The sequence below is a fragment of the Mandrillus leucophaeus genome, unplaced genomic scaffold, assembly GCF_000951045.1.
Source record: "Mandrillus leucophaeus isolate KB7577 unplaced genomic scaffold, Mleu.le_1.0 Scaffold142, whole genome shotgun sequence".
NCBI classification, from domain to species: domain Eukaryota; kingdom Metazoa; phylum Chordata; class Mammalia; order Primates; family Cercopithecidae; genus Mandrillus; species Mandrillus leucophaeus.
The window spans coordinates 3573981-3591207 of NW_012101388.1; the positions used below are offsets into that span (position 1 = coordinate 3573981).

The following is a 17227-nucleotide window of genomic DNA, read 5'->3' on the forward strand; positions in this document are numbered from 1 at the left end:
TGGTCTGTAGAAGTAAATGCCTAGTAGGGATACACTTGCCAGAAGTTGGGTCTTGACCAAATGCGGAAATAGCCATTGTGTGGAGAAAGCATGGCCTGAGAATGTGGCTACAGATGACCAAGTGGGCTGCTGGCCACTTACACTGAATATGAAATTCTAGGAGGACCAGAATCTAGAAAGAGCATTTCTACTGCTATCTCCTTAGAGTGTCCCTCCAGCTCCCTCTATTGGCAAAGCCTAACACTGGGCTAACCAGTTCAGTTTTTGCTATAAGATCTAGGTTCATTATCACAAAGTAAGTCCACAAAGGTAGGTTGAGAGCTGACAGACAATAAATTGATACCTGGCACAGTAATGAATAGAGTTCCCAGTTGAACTTGTCATTAAATCTGAAAGGCAACTACTGAATCTGTCTCTCTTTTCCTAACCCTTTGCAGAACTCTCCATTTCAAGGACAATATGTAAGAAACTAAGAAAGCATTATATCCTTTGTCAGAAACAACTAGAGACAGTGAACTCCTTTTGGAGGCAACACTAGCAAGGGTGGGAAAGGAATCTGATGCTTCTTTCATCAATAGCCACTAGATGTGCCAAACAGGTGTGGATGGTCCATGCCCTGACCTGTGAATGTCAGATCAGGGTCAGCTTATGCAGCAAACCCACTGGACTGGAAGCCTCCCTCTAGTCCTCTGCCCCCTCCATCACCTTCACTGCAGAAGCTGCAGGTCAGGAAAGGAAAGGTCACCTGCCGCATGCAGAAGGGCATCAGCTCCTTTAGGGGTATTTCCTGCAGGCAGAGCCTCTATGCTCTCAGTCCTCAAACCATCCCTGGCTTTGGCCCCCTCCTTTGCAACTGTGGTCCTACAGCCTTTTCTTAGAGAATAGTGATGAGAAAGCCTTAGGGTTCCCACTTATTCACGCATAGGAAGAAGGAGGGCTCTCAGGACTTCCATCTATGACTCCTGGAGGGGGCAGTAACCCTTGCAGAGTTCGTATAGCCTAGATGAACTTGACCTTAGCTCTCTGTTCCAGGAACCTCATCCCCAGGTCCAGGATGATGTGTTTTTGGTGCTAGGTTTCCAAGCCCCACTTTTTAGATAAGAGTGTTACAGACCTAGAGAAATGAGACTTCACGTCAAAGGGAGACAGGTTTCTGGTCCCTGCTCCTCCTGCACTGTGCTGACAGTTGCCCTCTGGTAGGAGCTGAAGTAGCAGCTTGGCCTCTTATACAGAACCCAGTCTTTGGTATGATCAGATATTGGATCCGGTTCTATCCCCTTGCTAGCTACAAGAACTTGCTCAAACTACTTGACTTCTAATTCTAGATTACTCGTGGGTTTATTATTCCCGTGGATTGAATAAAGTAATCTATTTAAAATACCCAAATGCAAAGCAGCTATCCAGTAAACATCTGTGAATAGGCCTATGGAGAGGTGAGATCTACTGTTTCCTAGAATTAAATTCTAAATGGAATTCATTCTGTGGACACTTACAAGAAACACTGCTCAGCATAATAGAAATGTCTTTTGGTGCGATTTCATAATAGACATGGAGTTATTATTTGGGAGGCTGGACCTTTCGCTGAAGTGTAGTTGTTTTGATCATCTCATATTCACCTTGTTGGTGAAGGAGGGATCTCCCCCACTAAATAGTAGGAGACAACCAGGCACATAGCATGAGACACTGGACAGATGAAACTGGCAGCAGTTTATTAGTCACATCTGCTCACAGCCCAAGGAGGGAGGTCACCGCATGCCATGCAGGGTCACAGGAGAGTTGCATTTGGGAAAAGAGTGAACCAGCAGGGGCTGTGGAAGGCAGGCTCTATAGTAACAAGAGGAAGAGGCAATTGCTGGATGCTCCGGATGTGACAGGCTTATTTGAATAAGTTTCCAGGCTGGCAGGAAAGTGAGCCAGGTTAAGACCCAGGTGGGGTACAGCTGACTGGCCGATAGGGGAACTTAGAAGGGCAAGGAGGCTTCCTGCTCAGTGGGTGAACAGGGTGCACATATCTGACAAGAGCAGGGGACTGCATGGCCAGGCCTCTGAGGCCCTAAGTCCGTAGATGTCAAGGCAGCACATAGATTTCAGGTCTTATAAGACAGAAATAAAATATTGAGTGATAACTCTTCAAAGAGAATTTGATAAACATATAACTTTACAAGATCCTCTTGGCCAATATGCTTATTTTTACCTTTTATGTATTGTGATTTACATGGCTAAAGTCTGATTGTATTATAGGTCTATAACAGATCAAACCAGTATCATTAACTTTTGTAATTCACTATTGATATGATCTGAATATACTCATCCCAGGAACGATTTAAAAAACGTATTCCCGGCCAAGTGCAGTGGCTCACGTCTGTAATCCCAGCACTTTGGCAGGCTGAGGCAGGCAGATCACAAGGTCAGGAGATCGAGACCAACCTGGCCAACACGGTAAAAACCCTTCTCTACTAAAAATACAAAAATCAGCTGGGTGTGGTGGCACGCACCTGTATTCCCAGCTACTCAGGAGGCTAAAGCAGGAGAATTGCTTGAACCCGGGAACCAGAGGTTGCAGTCAGCCGATATTGTGCCACTGTACTCCAGCCTGGTGACAGAGTGAGACTCCGTCAAAAAAAAAAAAAAAGACACATTCCCACATGGATGGTAGGCAGCTGCTCCATTTACACTTCCAGCTCCCAACTACTAACCCACTTAACTGGACTTCTTGCAAGGCTGTGCAAGAAGGCATGCCTTTCCATAACGAACGGGGCGCCAGCCTATTGCTCCTGGCTGTAACACTCAGAAGCTCTCTCCGCAGTGAAAGAATCACATTAACTGATTATTCCCCACCTAGGATTATTCTTTCCAAGTGCAAGTGTTGGGCAGAGGAGGCAGTAGAATGAGAATGATAAACCCGGCAACCTCTGATACTCCCTCTTTCCTCTCTCAGCCCGCACACAACGTGGATGTTTCCTTGTACTCCTCAGTCCTATTCCCTCCCTGCAGCTAATTCGCCAACTTGGGTCAAAAGGGAAAAGTGAACTAGCTGTGGAATGCAAATATAAGTGGTGTCAGTGAAATTAGGGGCTGCCCAGGGTTCTTCTGACTGCAAGGGTGTTGATGGAATAAGTCCTTTTTGCTGTCCCCTAGAAAACAGTACCAATCTCCCTCTTCAATCGAACTAATCAGTGTGTTCTCTTCACACTGAACACTGCAATTTCATTTCAAGCCTGTAATACAAATGGTTACAGAAACCTGAGGTGCCTTTCCAAAAATACTTGAAATAAAATAGAAAGACATGTTCTGTATACCCATGAAGCTGTCTCAAACTGTGAATGGAACATTATCTACTCATCTCTGCCTCCTGATAACAATTGTAAATTTTCAGAGAAAGTGAATAGTTACATGTTTGAACAGGTTTGTGACCTACTGATCCCTATGAATGCACACTACAAGTAAGGCAGAAACATACAAGAAGTTGGACTGATTTCTCACTGGTCTGAGTTAACTGCTCTCTCATCCTCTGTGCTGGCCTTGGAATTGCTGGTAAAGTTCTAGACTAGAGATTGCTTCTATGGATTTCTGAGACCTCCTGCCCACATCTTCTACCCATTCTCCATTTCACTCTCTATTCTCTCATTAAAAATGGGTCTATATGTCAATACTATTCAGCAGAGAAGAAAGAAAAGTAGCAACAAAGGAGAGGGAGACAGCTCGTTCCAAGCAGAGTGGTTTGGCTGAATGGTTAGAGGTATCACTGCCGAAGTGACCACAGGATCCTTGGAGAATATCAACTTCCAACTTTAGAAAACATTTAACCTACAAAAATACACAGAAGGGTTCTGAACAAGGAATTTCAAATTAGGCTCCTAATATCTCATTTTTGACCACTGCAATAATAAAGTCATTTTGGGTTTGCAGGCACACTATGAAGTGTAGAGAAAAAGTAAGTCAGTTAGAGAAAAGAGGACTACATTCAATGACTACTATTTCCTTATGGAAAAGAAAACCGGCGACAGAAGAGAATACCATTGGTTTTGCTGTGCTGGATGAAGAAAAGGAAGGGATGGTCTGCACAGAACCTGAGGGAGTAACTGGCACAACATAAAACCCTTTTTGGTGTAGTAGCTGCTGCTGCTTCTGTACCTTCCTCACGGACCTCCACAAAGGACTTGTGCATGACCTTGGACAAGTACAGATCCTTCAAGTCTGCCCTGTCCTGTTCTAAGGCATCGACCACGCCCATACTGCGAAGGACATCCTCCATGTTGTAAGTTTCCTCCAGTTTAAATCTAGGAAGGAAAACTTCCATCTCTCGTTCATGCATGTTGTCTGGCTTTGTCCATTCTATCAATCTCTCATAAGAAAGTTCTTTTTCCACCTAAAATAAGAGAGTGGGAGATTTGAAAATCTAATCAGTGTTGTCCAATGGGACTGTTTTCTACAATATTAACGTGCTCCGGCTGAGTTGCCTAATGTGGTAGCCATGAGCCATATATGGTTACCGAGCACTTGAAATGTGGATAGTGCAATAAAGGCCTGTTTTGTAAATTTAATTTTTTAATGTAAGTGTACATCATCACAAATGGCTAGTGGCTACCATATTGGACAGCACACATATGGAAGAAAGCACCTTAATGCGAAACTATTCGAGATGCCTTTACATTTCAATGCCTTGATTCCTGGATTCAAGACACTTAGTCAAACCTTTTCCTTCATGCGGAAACTTACAACTTAGAGTATATTTGTAGGAGAATGACTGTCCTCTTAAAGTGTGGTGTTCTATCTTAATAAAAGCATGCTGGTATCTCAGACCTATCTTCTCTTTTACCCAAATTTCCTTCCAATGAATCCATCACCGTTTTCTGTTCTTTTAACTTCCAACATCTTTCGGCCCTTCCTCTGCCTCTGCTGCTGCTGCTTTCATTCAGGCCCTAATTGTGTCTTGTTTAAAATGTCACAGCAGCTTCCTTTCTTATCTCTCTCCATTCTTACTTCTTTCAATTTGTCCGTTGCAGACGTAAGGATTAGCTTTCGAGAGAAGCAAAATGCTACCCTGCTGAAAGTCTTCACTGACTCTCTAACACCTTGCTACTCAGTGTGCTCCATGGGCCAGCCGCCTCAACATCCCCTGGAAGCTTGGTGGAAATGCAGCATCTCAGGCTCCATCCCAGTCCTACTAAACCAGAATCTATATTTTAACAAGATCCTTGGCTGATTGTATAGACTCAGAACAGCTCTTCCCCATATGACTGCTTTCTGAAGGGAAAACTCACACCTAGTGGGCAAGGCTGGAGTGAAGACTACTAATATTAGTCAATGTCATACTCTGCGCATTGAAACAAATGCCTTACATAGGCAATCTCCTTTATCCTGCAATAACCCTCATAGAGAGGTACGGATATCATTTTCCACAGGAAGGAAAAGGCTAAGAGAAAAAAAAGTCAAAATTGTAAAGCAAGATTTTGAGGGCTGACCTGATTTGGCCCCAACCTGAGTCTTTTCTGGAATAAGAGTATTTTCTTTTCTTTTTTTCTTCTTTCTTTTTTTTTTTTTTTTAATTTGACGGAGTCTTGCACTGTTGCCAGGCTGGAGTGCAGTGGCACGATCTCGGCTCACTGCAACATCCACTTCCTGCGTTCAAGTGATTCCCCTGCCTCAGTCTCCCTAGTAGTTGAGACTACAGGTGCATGTCACGACGCCCAGATACTTTTTGTATTTTTAGTAGAGACAGGGTTTCACCGTGTTGGCCAGGATTGTCTCGATCTCTTGACCTCATGATCCACCTGCCTTGGCCTCCCAAAGCCCTGGGATTACAGGCGTGAGCCACCGCGCCCGGTCAACAATTTTCTACATTGTGTTCAGCACTTAGAACAACATCCCGCTGGATATAACCATAAAAACAGAAAAAGGCATGTGACCAAATATGTCAAGAAAACATTGGTAAAACCGAATTTCAAAGGTTTTTTTTTCCTAAAAGCTTGTGAGAGCAGTCACTATGAGAAAATGCATACTTTGGACACTCATTACCATTTTCAAATCAGTGTTTTCATCTGGAAGCATATTCAGCTCCTTTCCAACATAAGAAAGCACCAGAATTTTGTTTAATATTTCTTTTGCATAGGTCATTTGAAAAGTTGATTTCTTAAACATCATTTGCACAGGTTTTTCTTTATTCTATAAAAGAAACAGGTAAAAATTAACTTGAAACACAACCATTAATACACTGTACATACATCAACAGAGCTGGCCACTCTCTGCCCTTGGAAACACTTTCTTCCCTCGGTCTCTAGATTCCCATATTGGCCTCTGCCTTTACCAGCCCTTGATTGTTGCCTCAGTTTCCAAACACTGGGGTGTCCATGGTTCAATCCTTAGTTTACTTTTCTTGGTGGACTTCAAAAGAATCAGAATATATCACTCCAAAATATGCTACTTTCGTTTAAGAATTATTTTGAGGTGAAGGCATTTGAGTTCCTGAAATATGTTATCTGCCTAAAAGCAGAGCCTCCCAAAAGGACTCAGAAGCCCTCAATTGTCATAAATTTGCTTTTTGGGAACAACTTTAATTTTCTCAAAGCTGAGAACTCTGTATACACTCAGCCAGACATTACGACTCGACTATTACATCAGCTATCCATTCTACCCTAAAGGATCCATTTATCTCTTAAAAATGTCAGTTCTTTTCCGTAAGTTCCCTTTTCCCCCTCCCTTTCCCATCCTAAATTAGGTAAATACACCACCAATTCTAACCACCCATTTGAGTTACTCATAACTGAGGTCTCCAACGTGTATATGTGACACACAGATTGATCAATTTCCGTTTGCTTTTCTCTTGTAAATTCTCTTTTGTTACACTATAAGATCCTAGCCAGTGATCCCAGGAAGATAGAGGAAAAAGGCTTTTTTCTCCCCTATAATTTCATTTAGTCTCTTGAATTGAAATATGAAGCCAAATTTGCACCTCTGCCCTGGAACTCACCCCTATAGTCTAGACTCATCAATTTTTCTGCCTACGCGACATCTGCACCTGAACATACAACGTATAAAAGAAACCTCCAATTTAACATGTAACACTGGGTCCCTCACAATCCATTCCAAATCTGCTCCATCTCTCATCTTCCCTGTCTCAGTTGATGTGGATGCCATCCTGTAGGTAACCTTGACTCCCGTCTTTCTCTCACAACACATATCTGACCCATTATAATTATATCAGCCCCATCTTTAAAATGTAACCAAAATCTAACCCATGCTTCCTTCCTCCACTGCTATCATCCTAGTCCTGGATGGTGCAGTAAACTCCCAAGAGATTGCCCTGTTTCTTTCCTTATCCTCTCCATGATTATTCTCAGCCCAGGAGCCCGAGGGCTACTGTTAAAACACAAGTCACATCATTCCTCCACTGAAAACCCCTCTGACTCAGAGTGAAAGCAAAACTCTTTGAAATGACTTGCAAATAGTACATCAAGATGGTACTCAAAAAGTTTCAGATTGTAGAGCATTTTAGATTTCAAGTTTTCAGATTAGGGACTTGTTCACATTAGGGACAAATTTTCAGATTAGGGGAGTTGTTTTCCCCTAGCTTTTTCAAAAGGTTTAATGCAAATGTGCCATTTCCTTCCAATAGAGCATCCATGACAGTGAGCCTGAAACAATGGATTTTTAAACAATATTACATTAATATAGGTTTACATGTGTATTTACTTTTCACTCTATCTATTACCAGTTAAATGGATACTTGTTTTCATTGAACATATAGGTACACACACAAAAACTATACGAGCGCTTTTCTTACAAGATGTCATTTAATCCATACAAGCTGATGAGGTACGTGCTGTGAGTGAATGTCTGCACTTTACAAGCAAAGAAACTGAGCCTTCACTTTTTAAGTCTGTTTCCCCTGAGATCACTCAACTACAAACAGAAGAGCAGGCATTAGAAACCAGGTCTTTGTGGTTCTAGGGCACCTCTTAATCACTACGGTATAAGGACTTCCAACAAAAGAAGCAGCAGAAAGCAAAAAAGATACTTGCTTAAAACATGAAATTTGTAAGTAGAAAAACTATTGATTTCCAATTCTGGTAAAATAGGTATTCCTTCCTATATTCCATATGTGATTATGTAAATTAGGACACCAATATTTTCAGAATGTAACTTAGAACTATGTTTTTATAAACAAAGGAAGGAACACAGGGAAGGTAGAAGGGTGGGAAAAAGAAACTGCCATGAAAATATTTATACTTTCAGGATAAAAAATCCCATTTTAAAGAATTTCACTAAAGATAAAGCTCACAAGTACTGATAAAAACAGTATGCAGGAAGATGACTACTGAAGCACTCTATATGCTACAGAGAAAATATTTAAATACCCAGCAACAGAGAACCAGTTAGATACTGTCACATCCATGATTGAATATAAATGGAGATATTAAAAATCACAGTAATGCCATGAGAAAATATTAAGTATAATATTAAGTATAAATTAAGAATAAAGTTACACATAAGTATAATTCATCAATAAAAAGACTACAGGGGAACACTGAACATCACATATTTCTGGATAATGGGTAATTCTAATTTTATTTATATCCTTTGCTACTTTCCCTACAATGTGCCTATATTTGTTGTAGTGTCATTTGGTAATTTTGCTTTTATGAAATTAATGGACTTGCACTTAGTTGAAAAGTGAGATAACACTAGGCAAGATCTTACACAAATCAACCAGTATCTTCCCACTACTTCCAACTCCCTAGAAACAATCAAACTTCAGGGCACCCTTTCTCTCGGTATTTGCTTTCATATTTAGAAATAATTGTGTATACAACTATTTTTAACCCCACAATTTTTGACATTATAAATTGCCTTCCTAATTTAGGGTTGATAATTAATTTTCTTTTATCACTTACCACACTTCCTCTCTCCAAGTGTTTGCTTTATTGTGACTATATAGTATTCACTGCTAAGCCAATGAATGAATAATGGATGCATTTCTTTTTTTACATGTCTGTTTTTCCTTATGTTACTATTGCTTCCCCCCCTTTTTTGTTTTCATTTTTTAAAAATCTATGGCAAATTCCCCTCCCACCAAATATTCTACAGATCACTCAAGCCCTTTCAGTAACTTCTTCATATGCTCGACCACATATGGGTAATCTACCAGTCCCATTTCTCATCTCCCAGTTTCCCCCCTGCTGGTGAGTGCAGGTTTATTTAATCTGTTAAGATTTTCATTCCCAAAGCAGAATTTTCATAAACTGAGAACAACTTTTTCTACTATTATACCTTATTTAGTCAATGATCAATTAATTTCTTGTTAATTTGGTAAACAAATTGTTTTCCTTAAACTTTAAAGCACACTGCTAATACAGCAAATAGGTTATTTTAAACATTTAAGCATTGATGATAAAGCTTAATGTATCAGATGTTTTAAAGTTGTAATCACTTTGAAGAACAAACTTATGAAGTTAACAACAATATCATTAATAAAAGCATTTGTACAATAATAAACTGAATAAATCAACACTTATAAATCTGGTAAACTAGATTCTCCTAAGACTTTCAAACATGTTTTAAAATACACACAACTGTACAACAGTGATTATAAAACTTATTTCTAGCACACCACTAGTAATACTGTGGGTTTTATTCACTTTATCTTCGCTCTATCTTTTTATATTTCCTAGGGTGATGGTAATGATTACTTTAATAACTTTTCTGGGGTTAAATTAATAACAGACCATCTCCTATTCACAGAAACGATAGGATGGGGCTGCCAGATTGATGATTAGGACATGGGGTCTGACTGACCTGACACTGCTACTTTTCAGGTCATACTGCTATTTACTTTTATAGCCAAACAATATTTTTAAAGCCAAATAAATGTAAGGACTGTTTTGTGGTTTGGTCCTACATTGGGATTTCCCAAAGACAACCATTAAATTTCCTTTTTTTTTTTTTGGCCAAATGCCTTTCCTTGAAATGAAATACTATTTGAGGTTTTCGTGCATCTGGTTTGCGTAACACAGAGTTCTATCACACAAGTTGGCTTTCAAGGTCTCCTGGTTTAATACTTAGGCCTTCGGGTTGGTTTATAACCACTGTGCCTGTCAACCTACATGCCTATAGTCACAATTCCTACACAGCAATTGTATATGAATCATCATACGCATCACACAGCATTTCTTGTAAACATTATTGAAATTATGTCTTCCTTCCTTTAAACTCATCTTGCTCTTTTTTTTTTTTTTTTTTTGACACGGAGTCTCGCTTTGTTCCCCAGGCTGGAGTGCAGTGATGCAATCTTGGCTCACTGCAACCTCTGCCTCCCAGGTTCAAGCGATTCTTCTGCCTCAGCCTCCTAAGTAGCTGGGATTACAGGCCCATGTCATCACGCCCGGCTAATTTTTGTATTTTCAGTAGAGACTAGGTTTCACCATATTGGCCAGGCTGCTCTCGAACTCCTGAACTCTTGATCCACCACCCCCCCGCACCCCCCCCACCCCAGCCTCTCAAAGTGCTGGGGTTACAGGCGTGAGCTACCGCGAACGACCCATCTTACTTGCTTTATCTGAATTTACTCAAGGACTCTTTCTTGGCTTTGTAGTAACATGTATTTCAACTAACACATGCTGGTTTTCGTTCTTGAGCAAACCCTATCTACTTACCTACTGGGAATCTCTTTAAATTGGTTACTTTCTTTTTACACTATCCCAACATTCTTGCTTTCTGGCAACAGTATCTTCCTCATTTTGATTTTTTTCCAGTCCAAAAACAAACCATCAACGCCTCTCCTGGTTTCTTTTAAAGGAGGGGGAATGCCAAGTACAAATTCTGAATACTGAGAGCATAAGAGTTTCGGCACCGACAAATAAATACTGTTGCTCCTGTTATTCCTGGAGGTCCCAGGCCTCACAGCCCCCTCCAGCGCCCAGCGGAAACTCCACCAGGGTGGGAGGCCTCATTGTCTGCACCTACTTCCGGCTCCGACAGGAGGCGTGGAGCCCAGGCAGGACTTTCACCCCCCAGCTCCTCGCCCTTTCGCCCTGGCGTCTCCTCCGCGTGCCTGGACCCACAGCGCACACAGCCAGGTGCAGCCAAGTCCCTGCCCTTAGGGAGGCCCCGCCAGAGACCAAGTGAAGAAGAACAGCTCCAGGGAAAGGTCTGGACAACAGGCGCGCTGAGCACTTCACTGGGCTTCCCTGTCGCGGGTTCCAGCCCTATTCCTGGGCTCAGCAGATAATGGGAATCCCGCGTGTGGGAACCGCTCCGAAAGCCAGACACCTACCCCAGTTCTCCGTGCAGCTGCCCAGGAGCGAGGTGAGACCTGGTCGAAGAGGCGGGAATAGAGCTGTCGGAGCTGCGCGAGGTATCAGCTTCTAGTGAGTGGGGAGGCGGGCGGAGTCGGGCCCAGCCAGGAGCCACCCAGCAGGCGCCTGGGCAGGAGGGCGGGGCGGGTCCCGCAGGCCGCGGGATTTCCTGACGTGCGCGAAGCGGCCAATCTCTGTGCGGGTAAAAACCGCAACTGCCTGGGAGTTTTCAGTCAAGAAGCGATAATGCGCTTTGACCATTTGGGGTTTTTCGTGGTTCCATACAGATTGTAGGATTTTTTTTTTTCTTCTATTTCTGTGAAGAATGACATTGGTATTTTGATAGGGATTGCACTGACTCTGTAAATTGTTTGGGTGGCGTTGTAATTTTAACATTAATTATTCCAACCCGTGAGCATGAATATGTGTCCATTTTCTGTGTGTCCTCTTTACGTTTTTCTCATCAGTGTTTTATAGTTGTCCTTGTAGAAGTCTTTCACTTCTTTGATTAAATTGATACTAGGTATTTTATACATTATATTTCTTATAGGTATTGTAAGTGGGATTTCTTTCTTGATTTCTTTTTCAGATTGTTCACTGTTCATGTATAGAAATCTTACTGATATCTTATATCCATTTTGTATTCTGCAACCTTACTGATTCATTTATTAGTTTTAGCAGTTTTTGAGGGGAGTCTCTTGGTTTTTCCGATTTTAAGATTATGCCATTGGTGAGCAAAGCTAATTTTATTTCTTCCTTTGCAGTCTGGGTGTCCTTTGTTTCTTTTTCTTGCCTAATTGCCCCGGCCAGGACTTCCAGTCAGAGACTGAATAAAGGGGGCGAAACTGGGCATCCTTGTCTTGTTGCAGATCTTATAGGAAAGGTTTTCAACTTTTCCCCGTTCAATATATTAGCAGTGGGTTTTTCATTTTGGTTTTTATTATTTTGAGGTATATTCCTTCTATACCCAATGTGTTAAGGATTTTTATCATAAAGCGATGTGGAATTTTACTGAATACTTTCTCGGCATTTATTGAAATGATCGTGTAGTTTTTGTTGTTGGTTCTGTTAATGTAATGTATCGCATTTATTGATTTGTGTATATTGAAACATACTTGCATACCCTGGTGAATCTCACTTGATCGTGGTGAGTGATCTTTTTAATGTGTTGTTGAATTGGAGTTGCTAGTAATTTTTTGAGGATTTTCTCTGTTTTTACCTGTTGATGTGATGGATTCCTTTATTTGATTTCCAAATGTTGAAGTAGCCTGGTACACCTGCAATCAATCTGACTTAGTCACAATGTAAATCCAAGTATTTTACACATAGTTGGATATCGTTTGTGAATATGTTGCTCAGGATTTTACACCTATACTAATGAAAGATACTGGTCATTAAGTTTCTTTTCTTCTCATGTCTTTGGTTTTGTTTTCAGAGTAATTCCAGCCATATAGAATGAATTAGAAAGTAGTTCTTCTGCTTCTATCTTCTGAAAGAGACTTAGAGAATTGGTGTAAATGTTTTCTTATTTATTTTTATTTTTTTAGAATTCACTAGTGAGTCCATCTAGGTCTGGTGATTGTTTTAGAGGGCTATTAATTATTGATTAAATTTTTTAGTAGATATAGGCCTATTCAAATGTTCTATTTCCTGTTGTGTGACTTTTGGCGGATTGTGTCTTTCAAGAAATTGATCCATGTCAGGTAGTTTATCAAATTTGTGGGCACAGAGCTGTCCCGAGTATTCTTTTATGATTTTTTTATTGTACATGGGATTTTTAGCATGTCACCACTTTCATTTCTGATATTAGTAATTTAGGCTTTTCTTTTTGTCACATCAATTCATTGATCTTTTAAAATAATTAGCATTTGTTTTCATTGATTTTTCTCTCTGGATTTCATTCATTTCTGATATTAGTAATTTAGGCTTTTCTTTTTGTTTAACCTGGCTACTGTCACATCAATTCATTGATCTTTTAAAATAATTAGCATTTGTTTTCATTGATTTTTCTCTCTGGATTGCATTCATTTCTGCCCCCATTTTTATTATTTATTTTGTTCCGCTTAGTTGGGTTTAATTTACTCTTTTTTTTCTGATGTTCTAAAGTAGAAGCTGTGCTGACTGATTTTAGAGTTTTTAAAACAAAGTTTCTACTTTTTAAATTTATCCATTCAATGCCATGAATTTTTCTGGAGAGGTGACTCACATTGTCCAGTAAGCCAAGAAATGTTAAGTGTCTAAATAGTAAACTCTAACCTTAGGTGAGTAAAATATGGGAACTAGTGGATTAAATAATCTGTGATTGAATCTATTGTTTAACTCACTAAACTAAATTAGTTAAGCAAATATTTACCTTCACTCCTTCATCTTTAACCCCTTCACTTTTTTGAAGTCTTATCCCATAATTATGCTCAATATCTTAAAAACACACTTCTTTACTTAAAAACACACTTCAACACACTTAAAAACACTTAAAAACACACTTCTTAACACACTTAAAAACACACTTCTTAAAACACAATATCTTAAAAACACACTTCTTTACTTAAAAACACACTTTCTTTACTTTTATATATCATATGATTTTATTTACATAAATTTCAAGAACATGCAAACTGATCTATAGTGATATAAGGTAGATCAGTAGTTGCATGGAACATGGAACTGAGGACAGGGCAGAGAGAGGTGGGTGAGAGGCAGTATAAAGGAGAAGGGGATACTTTGGAGTGATGGATATGTTCATTATCTAGATTGCTTTTACAGATGTATATATATATATATACACATAGATCCAAATGTATCAGATTGTATATTTTATTTTTTAATTAATTGATTATTTTTAAATTAATGTTAATTATTAAACTTTAAGTTCTGGGGTACATGTGCAGAACGTGCAGGTTTGCTATATAGGTATACATGTGCCATGGTGGTTTGCTGCACCCATCAATCCGTCATCCACATTAGGTATTTATCCTAATGCTACCCTCCGCTAGGCCCCCACCTCCATGACAGGCCCAGGTGTATGATGTTCCCCTCCCTGTGTCCATGTGTTCTCATTGTTCAACTCCCACTTATGAGTGAGAACATGTGGCGTTTGGTTTCCTGTTCTTGTGTTAGTTTGTTGAGAATGCTGGCTTCCAGTTTCATCCATGTCCCTGCAAAGGACATGAACTGCATAGTGTTCCATGGTGTATATGTGCCACATTTTCTTTATCCAGTCTATCATTGATGGGCATTTGGGTTGGTTCCAAGTCTTTGCCATTGTGAACAGTGCCACAATAATCATACATGTGCATGTGTTTTGATAGTAGAATGATTTTTAATCCTTTGGGTATATACCCAGTAATGGGATTGTTGGCTCATATGCTATTTCTGGTAATAGATCCTTGAGGAATTGCCACACTGTCTTCCACAATGGTTGAACTAATTTACACTCCTACCAACAGTGTAAAAGCATTCCTATTTCTCCACATCCTCTCTAGCACCTGTTGTCTCCTGATTTAATGATCGCCATTCCAACTGGCGTGAGATGGTATCTCATTGTGGTTTCGATTTGCATTTCTCTAATGACCAGTGATGATGAACTTTTTTTCATATGTTTTTTGGCCACATAAATATCTTCTTTTGAGAAATGTTTGTTCATATCTTTCACCCACTTTTTTATGGGTTTTTTTTTTCTTGTAAATTTGTTTAAGTTCTTTGTAGAGTCTGGATATTAGCCCTTTGTCAGATGGATAGATTGCCTAAATTTTTCTCCCATTCTGTAGGCTGCCTGTTCACTCTGATAATAGTTTCTTTTGCTTGCTGAAGCTGGATCCCATTTGCCAATTTTGGCTTTTGTTGCCATTGCTTTTGGTGTTTTATTCATGAAGTCTTTGCCCATGCCTATGTCCTGAATGGTAATGCCTAGGTTTTCTTTTGGGATTTTTATGGTTTTAGGTCTTACGTTTAATACTTTAATATATCTTGAGTTAATTTTTGTATAAAGCGTAAGGAAGGGGCCCAGTTTCAGTTTTCTGCATATGGCTAGCCAGTTTTCCCAACATCATTTATTAAATAGGGAATCCTTTCCCCAGTGCTTGTTTTTGTCAGGTTTGTCAAAGATCAGATGGATGTAGATGTGTAGTGTTATTTCTGAGGCCTCTATTCTGTTCCATTGGTCTATATCGCTGTTTTGGTACCAGTACCATGCTGTTTTGTTTACTGTAGCCTTGTAGTATAGTTTGAAGTCAGGTAACATGATGCCTCCAGCTTTGTTCTTTTTGCTTAGGATTGTTTGACAGTGTGGGCTCTTTTTTGGTTCCATATGAACATTAAAGTAGTTTTTTTCTAATTCTGTGAAGAAAGTTACTGGCAGCTTGATGGGGATAGCATTGAATCTATAAATTACTCTGGGCAGTATAGCCACTTTCACAATATTGATTCTTCCTTTCCATAAGCATTGAATGTTTTTCCATTTGTTTGTGTTCTCTCTTATTTCCTTCAGCAGTGGTTTGTAGTTCTCCTTGAAGAGGTCCTTCACATTACTTGTAAGTTGTATTCCTAGATATTTTATTCTCTTTGTAGCAATTGCGAATGGGAGTTCACTCATGATTTGGCTCCCTGTTTGTCTATTATTGGTGATACGAATGCTTGTGATTTCTGCGCATTGACTTTGTATCCTGAGATTTTGTTGAAGTTGCTTATCAGCTTAAGGAGATTTGGGGCTGAGACAATGGAGTTTTCTAAATATACAATCATGTCATCTGCAAACAGAGACAATTTGACTTCCTCTTTTCCTATTTGAATAAGCTTTATTTCTTTCTCTTGCCTGATTGTCCTGGCCAGAACTTCCAATAATATGTTGAATAGGAGTGATGAGAGAGGGCATCCCTGTCTTGTGCTAGTTTTCAAAGGGAATGCTTCCAGTTTTTGCCCATTCAGTATGATATTGGCAGTGGGTTTGTCATAAATAGCTCTTATTATTTTGAGATACGTTCCATCAATACCGAATTTATTGAGAGTTTTTAGCGTGAAGGGCTGTTGAATTTTGTCAACAGCAGTTGCATTTCAAGCCTGTAACACAAATGGCTACAGACAGCTTACCTGCCTTTTCAGTAAATATTTGAAATAAAATAGAAAGACATGCAATGTATACCCATGAAGCTGTCTCAAACTACATTACTGTAATAGAACATATACAATCACCTCTTCCTCCTTGTAGCAGTTTTAAATTTTCAGGGAAACGGGATACTTCCACATTTGAAAAGGTTGTAACCCACCAATTGCTATGAATGCAAACTATGATTAAAACAAAAATACCCGGGAAATTGGACTGAATTCTGACGGTCTGAGTTAACTGCTCTCTCACCCTCTGTAATGGCTTCTGAAGAGCTGGTAACCTTCTGGAATAGAGGACACTTCTGAGAATCTGAGGCCTGCTCACCACATCTCCTCCCTCATCTCCATTTCACTCTCTATTCTCCCTTTAAAAATGGGTTCCTATATCAATACTATTGAGCAGAGAAGAAGTAACATTTACATCTATCTTGTGCTTGTAAGAAGAACAGCACAGCTGAACATGTGGGTGACACCTTGCACAAAGTAAAGACACAGGACTTAGCTCTGACAGTTGGAATGTGGGAGAATAGTGAGGACGGGGAGACACTTTATTTTAAGGGGAGTCATTTGGGTAAATGTTTAGGAATACCACTGCCAAAGTCACCACAATATCCTTGGGGGATGTCAGGTTCAGGGCCTAGAAAAAATGTAATATGCAAACACACACAAGCATTCTGAACAAGGAATTTCAAAATCAGGTTCCCAATACCTCATTTTTCACCACAATAATAATAATAATATCACTTTGAGTTGCAGGCATACTGTAAAGCATACAGGAAAAGCAGATCAGTTAGAGAAAAGAGAAGGACTATATCCAATGACTACTATTTCCT

The 17227-nt window shown here is 39.8% G+C and overlaps 2 protein-coding genes across 2 annotated transcripts in view; both read right to left on the reverse strand.

Annotated features, from left to right (window-relative positions):
- HMSD (histocompatibility (minor) serpin domain containing) overlaps window positions 1-11312 on the reverse strand; it is a 43633-nt gene extending 32321 nt beyond the window's left edge. Inside the window, exon 1 of the mRNA XM_011974144.1 lies at window positions 11273-11312. The gene's annotated coding sequence lies outside the window, so the exon portion shown is untranslated. The remainder of the gene's footprint in view (window positions 1-11272) is intronic.
- On the reverse strand, window positions 3983-11555 carry LOC105535169 (serpin B6-like). The gene is made up of 3 exons (XM_011974175.1): window positions 11469-11555; window positions 6019-6165; window positions 3983-4369 (listed from the first exon to the last, which is right to left on the reverse strand). Exons 1-3 carry the CDS (start codon window positions 11553-11555, stop codon window positions 3983-3985), a joined length of 621 nt encoding a protein of 206 aa, XP_011829565.1.
- Between the last annotated feature and the right edge of the window lie 5672 nt (window positions 11556-17227).

Coding starts and splice junctions, on each gene's coding strand:
- LOC105535169 (XM_011974175.1), bottom strand. CDS start 11,555: ATGGTCAAAGCGCATTATCGCTTCTTGACTGAAAACTCCCAGGCAGTT. Junction 6,166..11,468: donor AGATTGGCCGCTTCGCGCAC/GTCAGGAAATCC, acceptor TTTCTTTTATAG/AATAAAGAAAAACCTGTGCA. Junction 4,370..6,018: donor AAAACACTGATTTGAAAATG/GTAATGAGTGTC, acceptor CTCTTATTTTAG/GTGGAAAAAGAACTTTCTTA.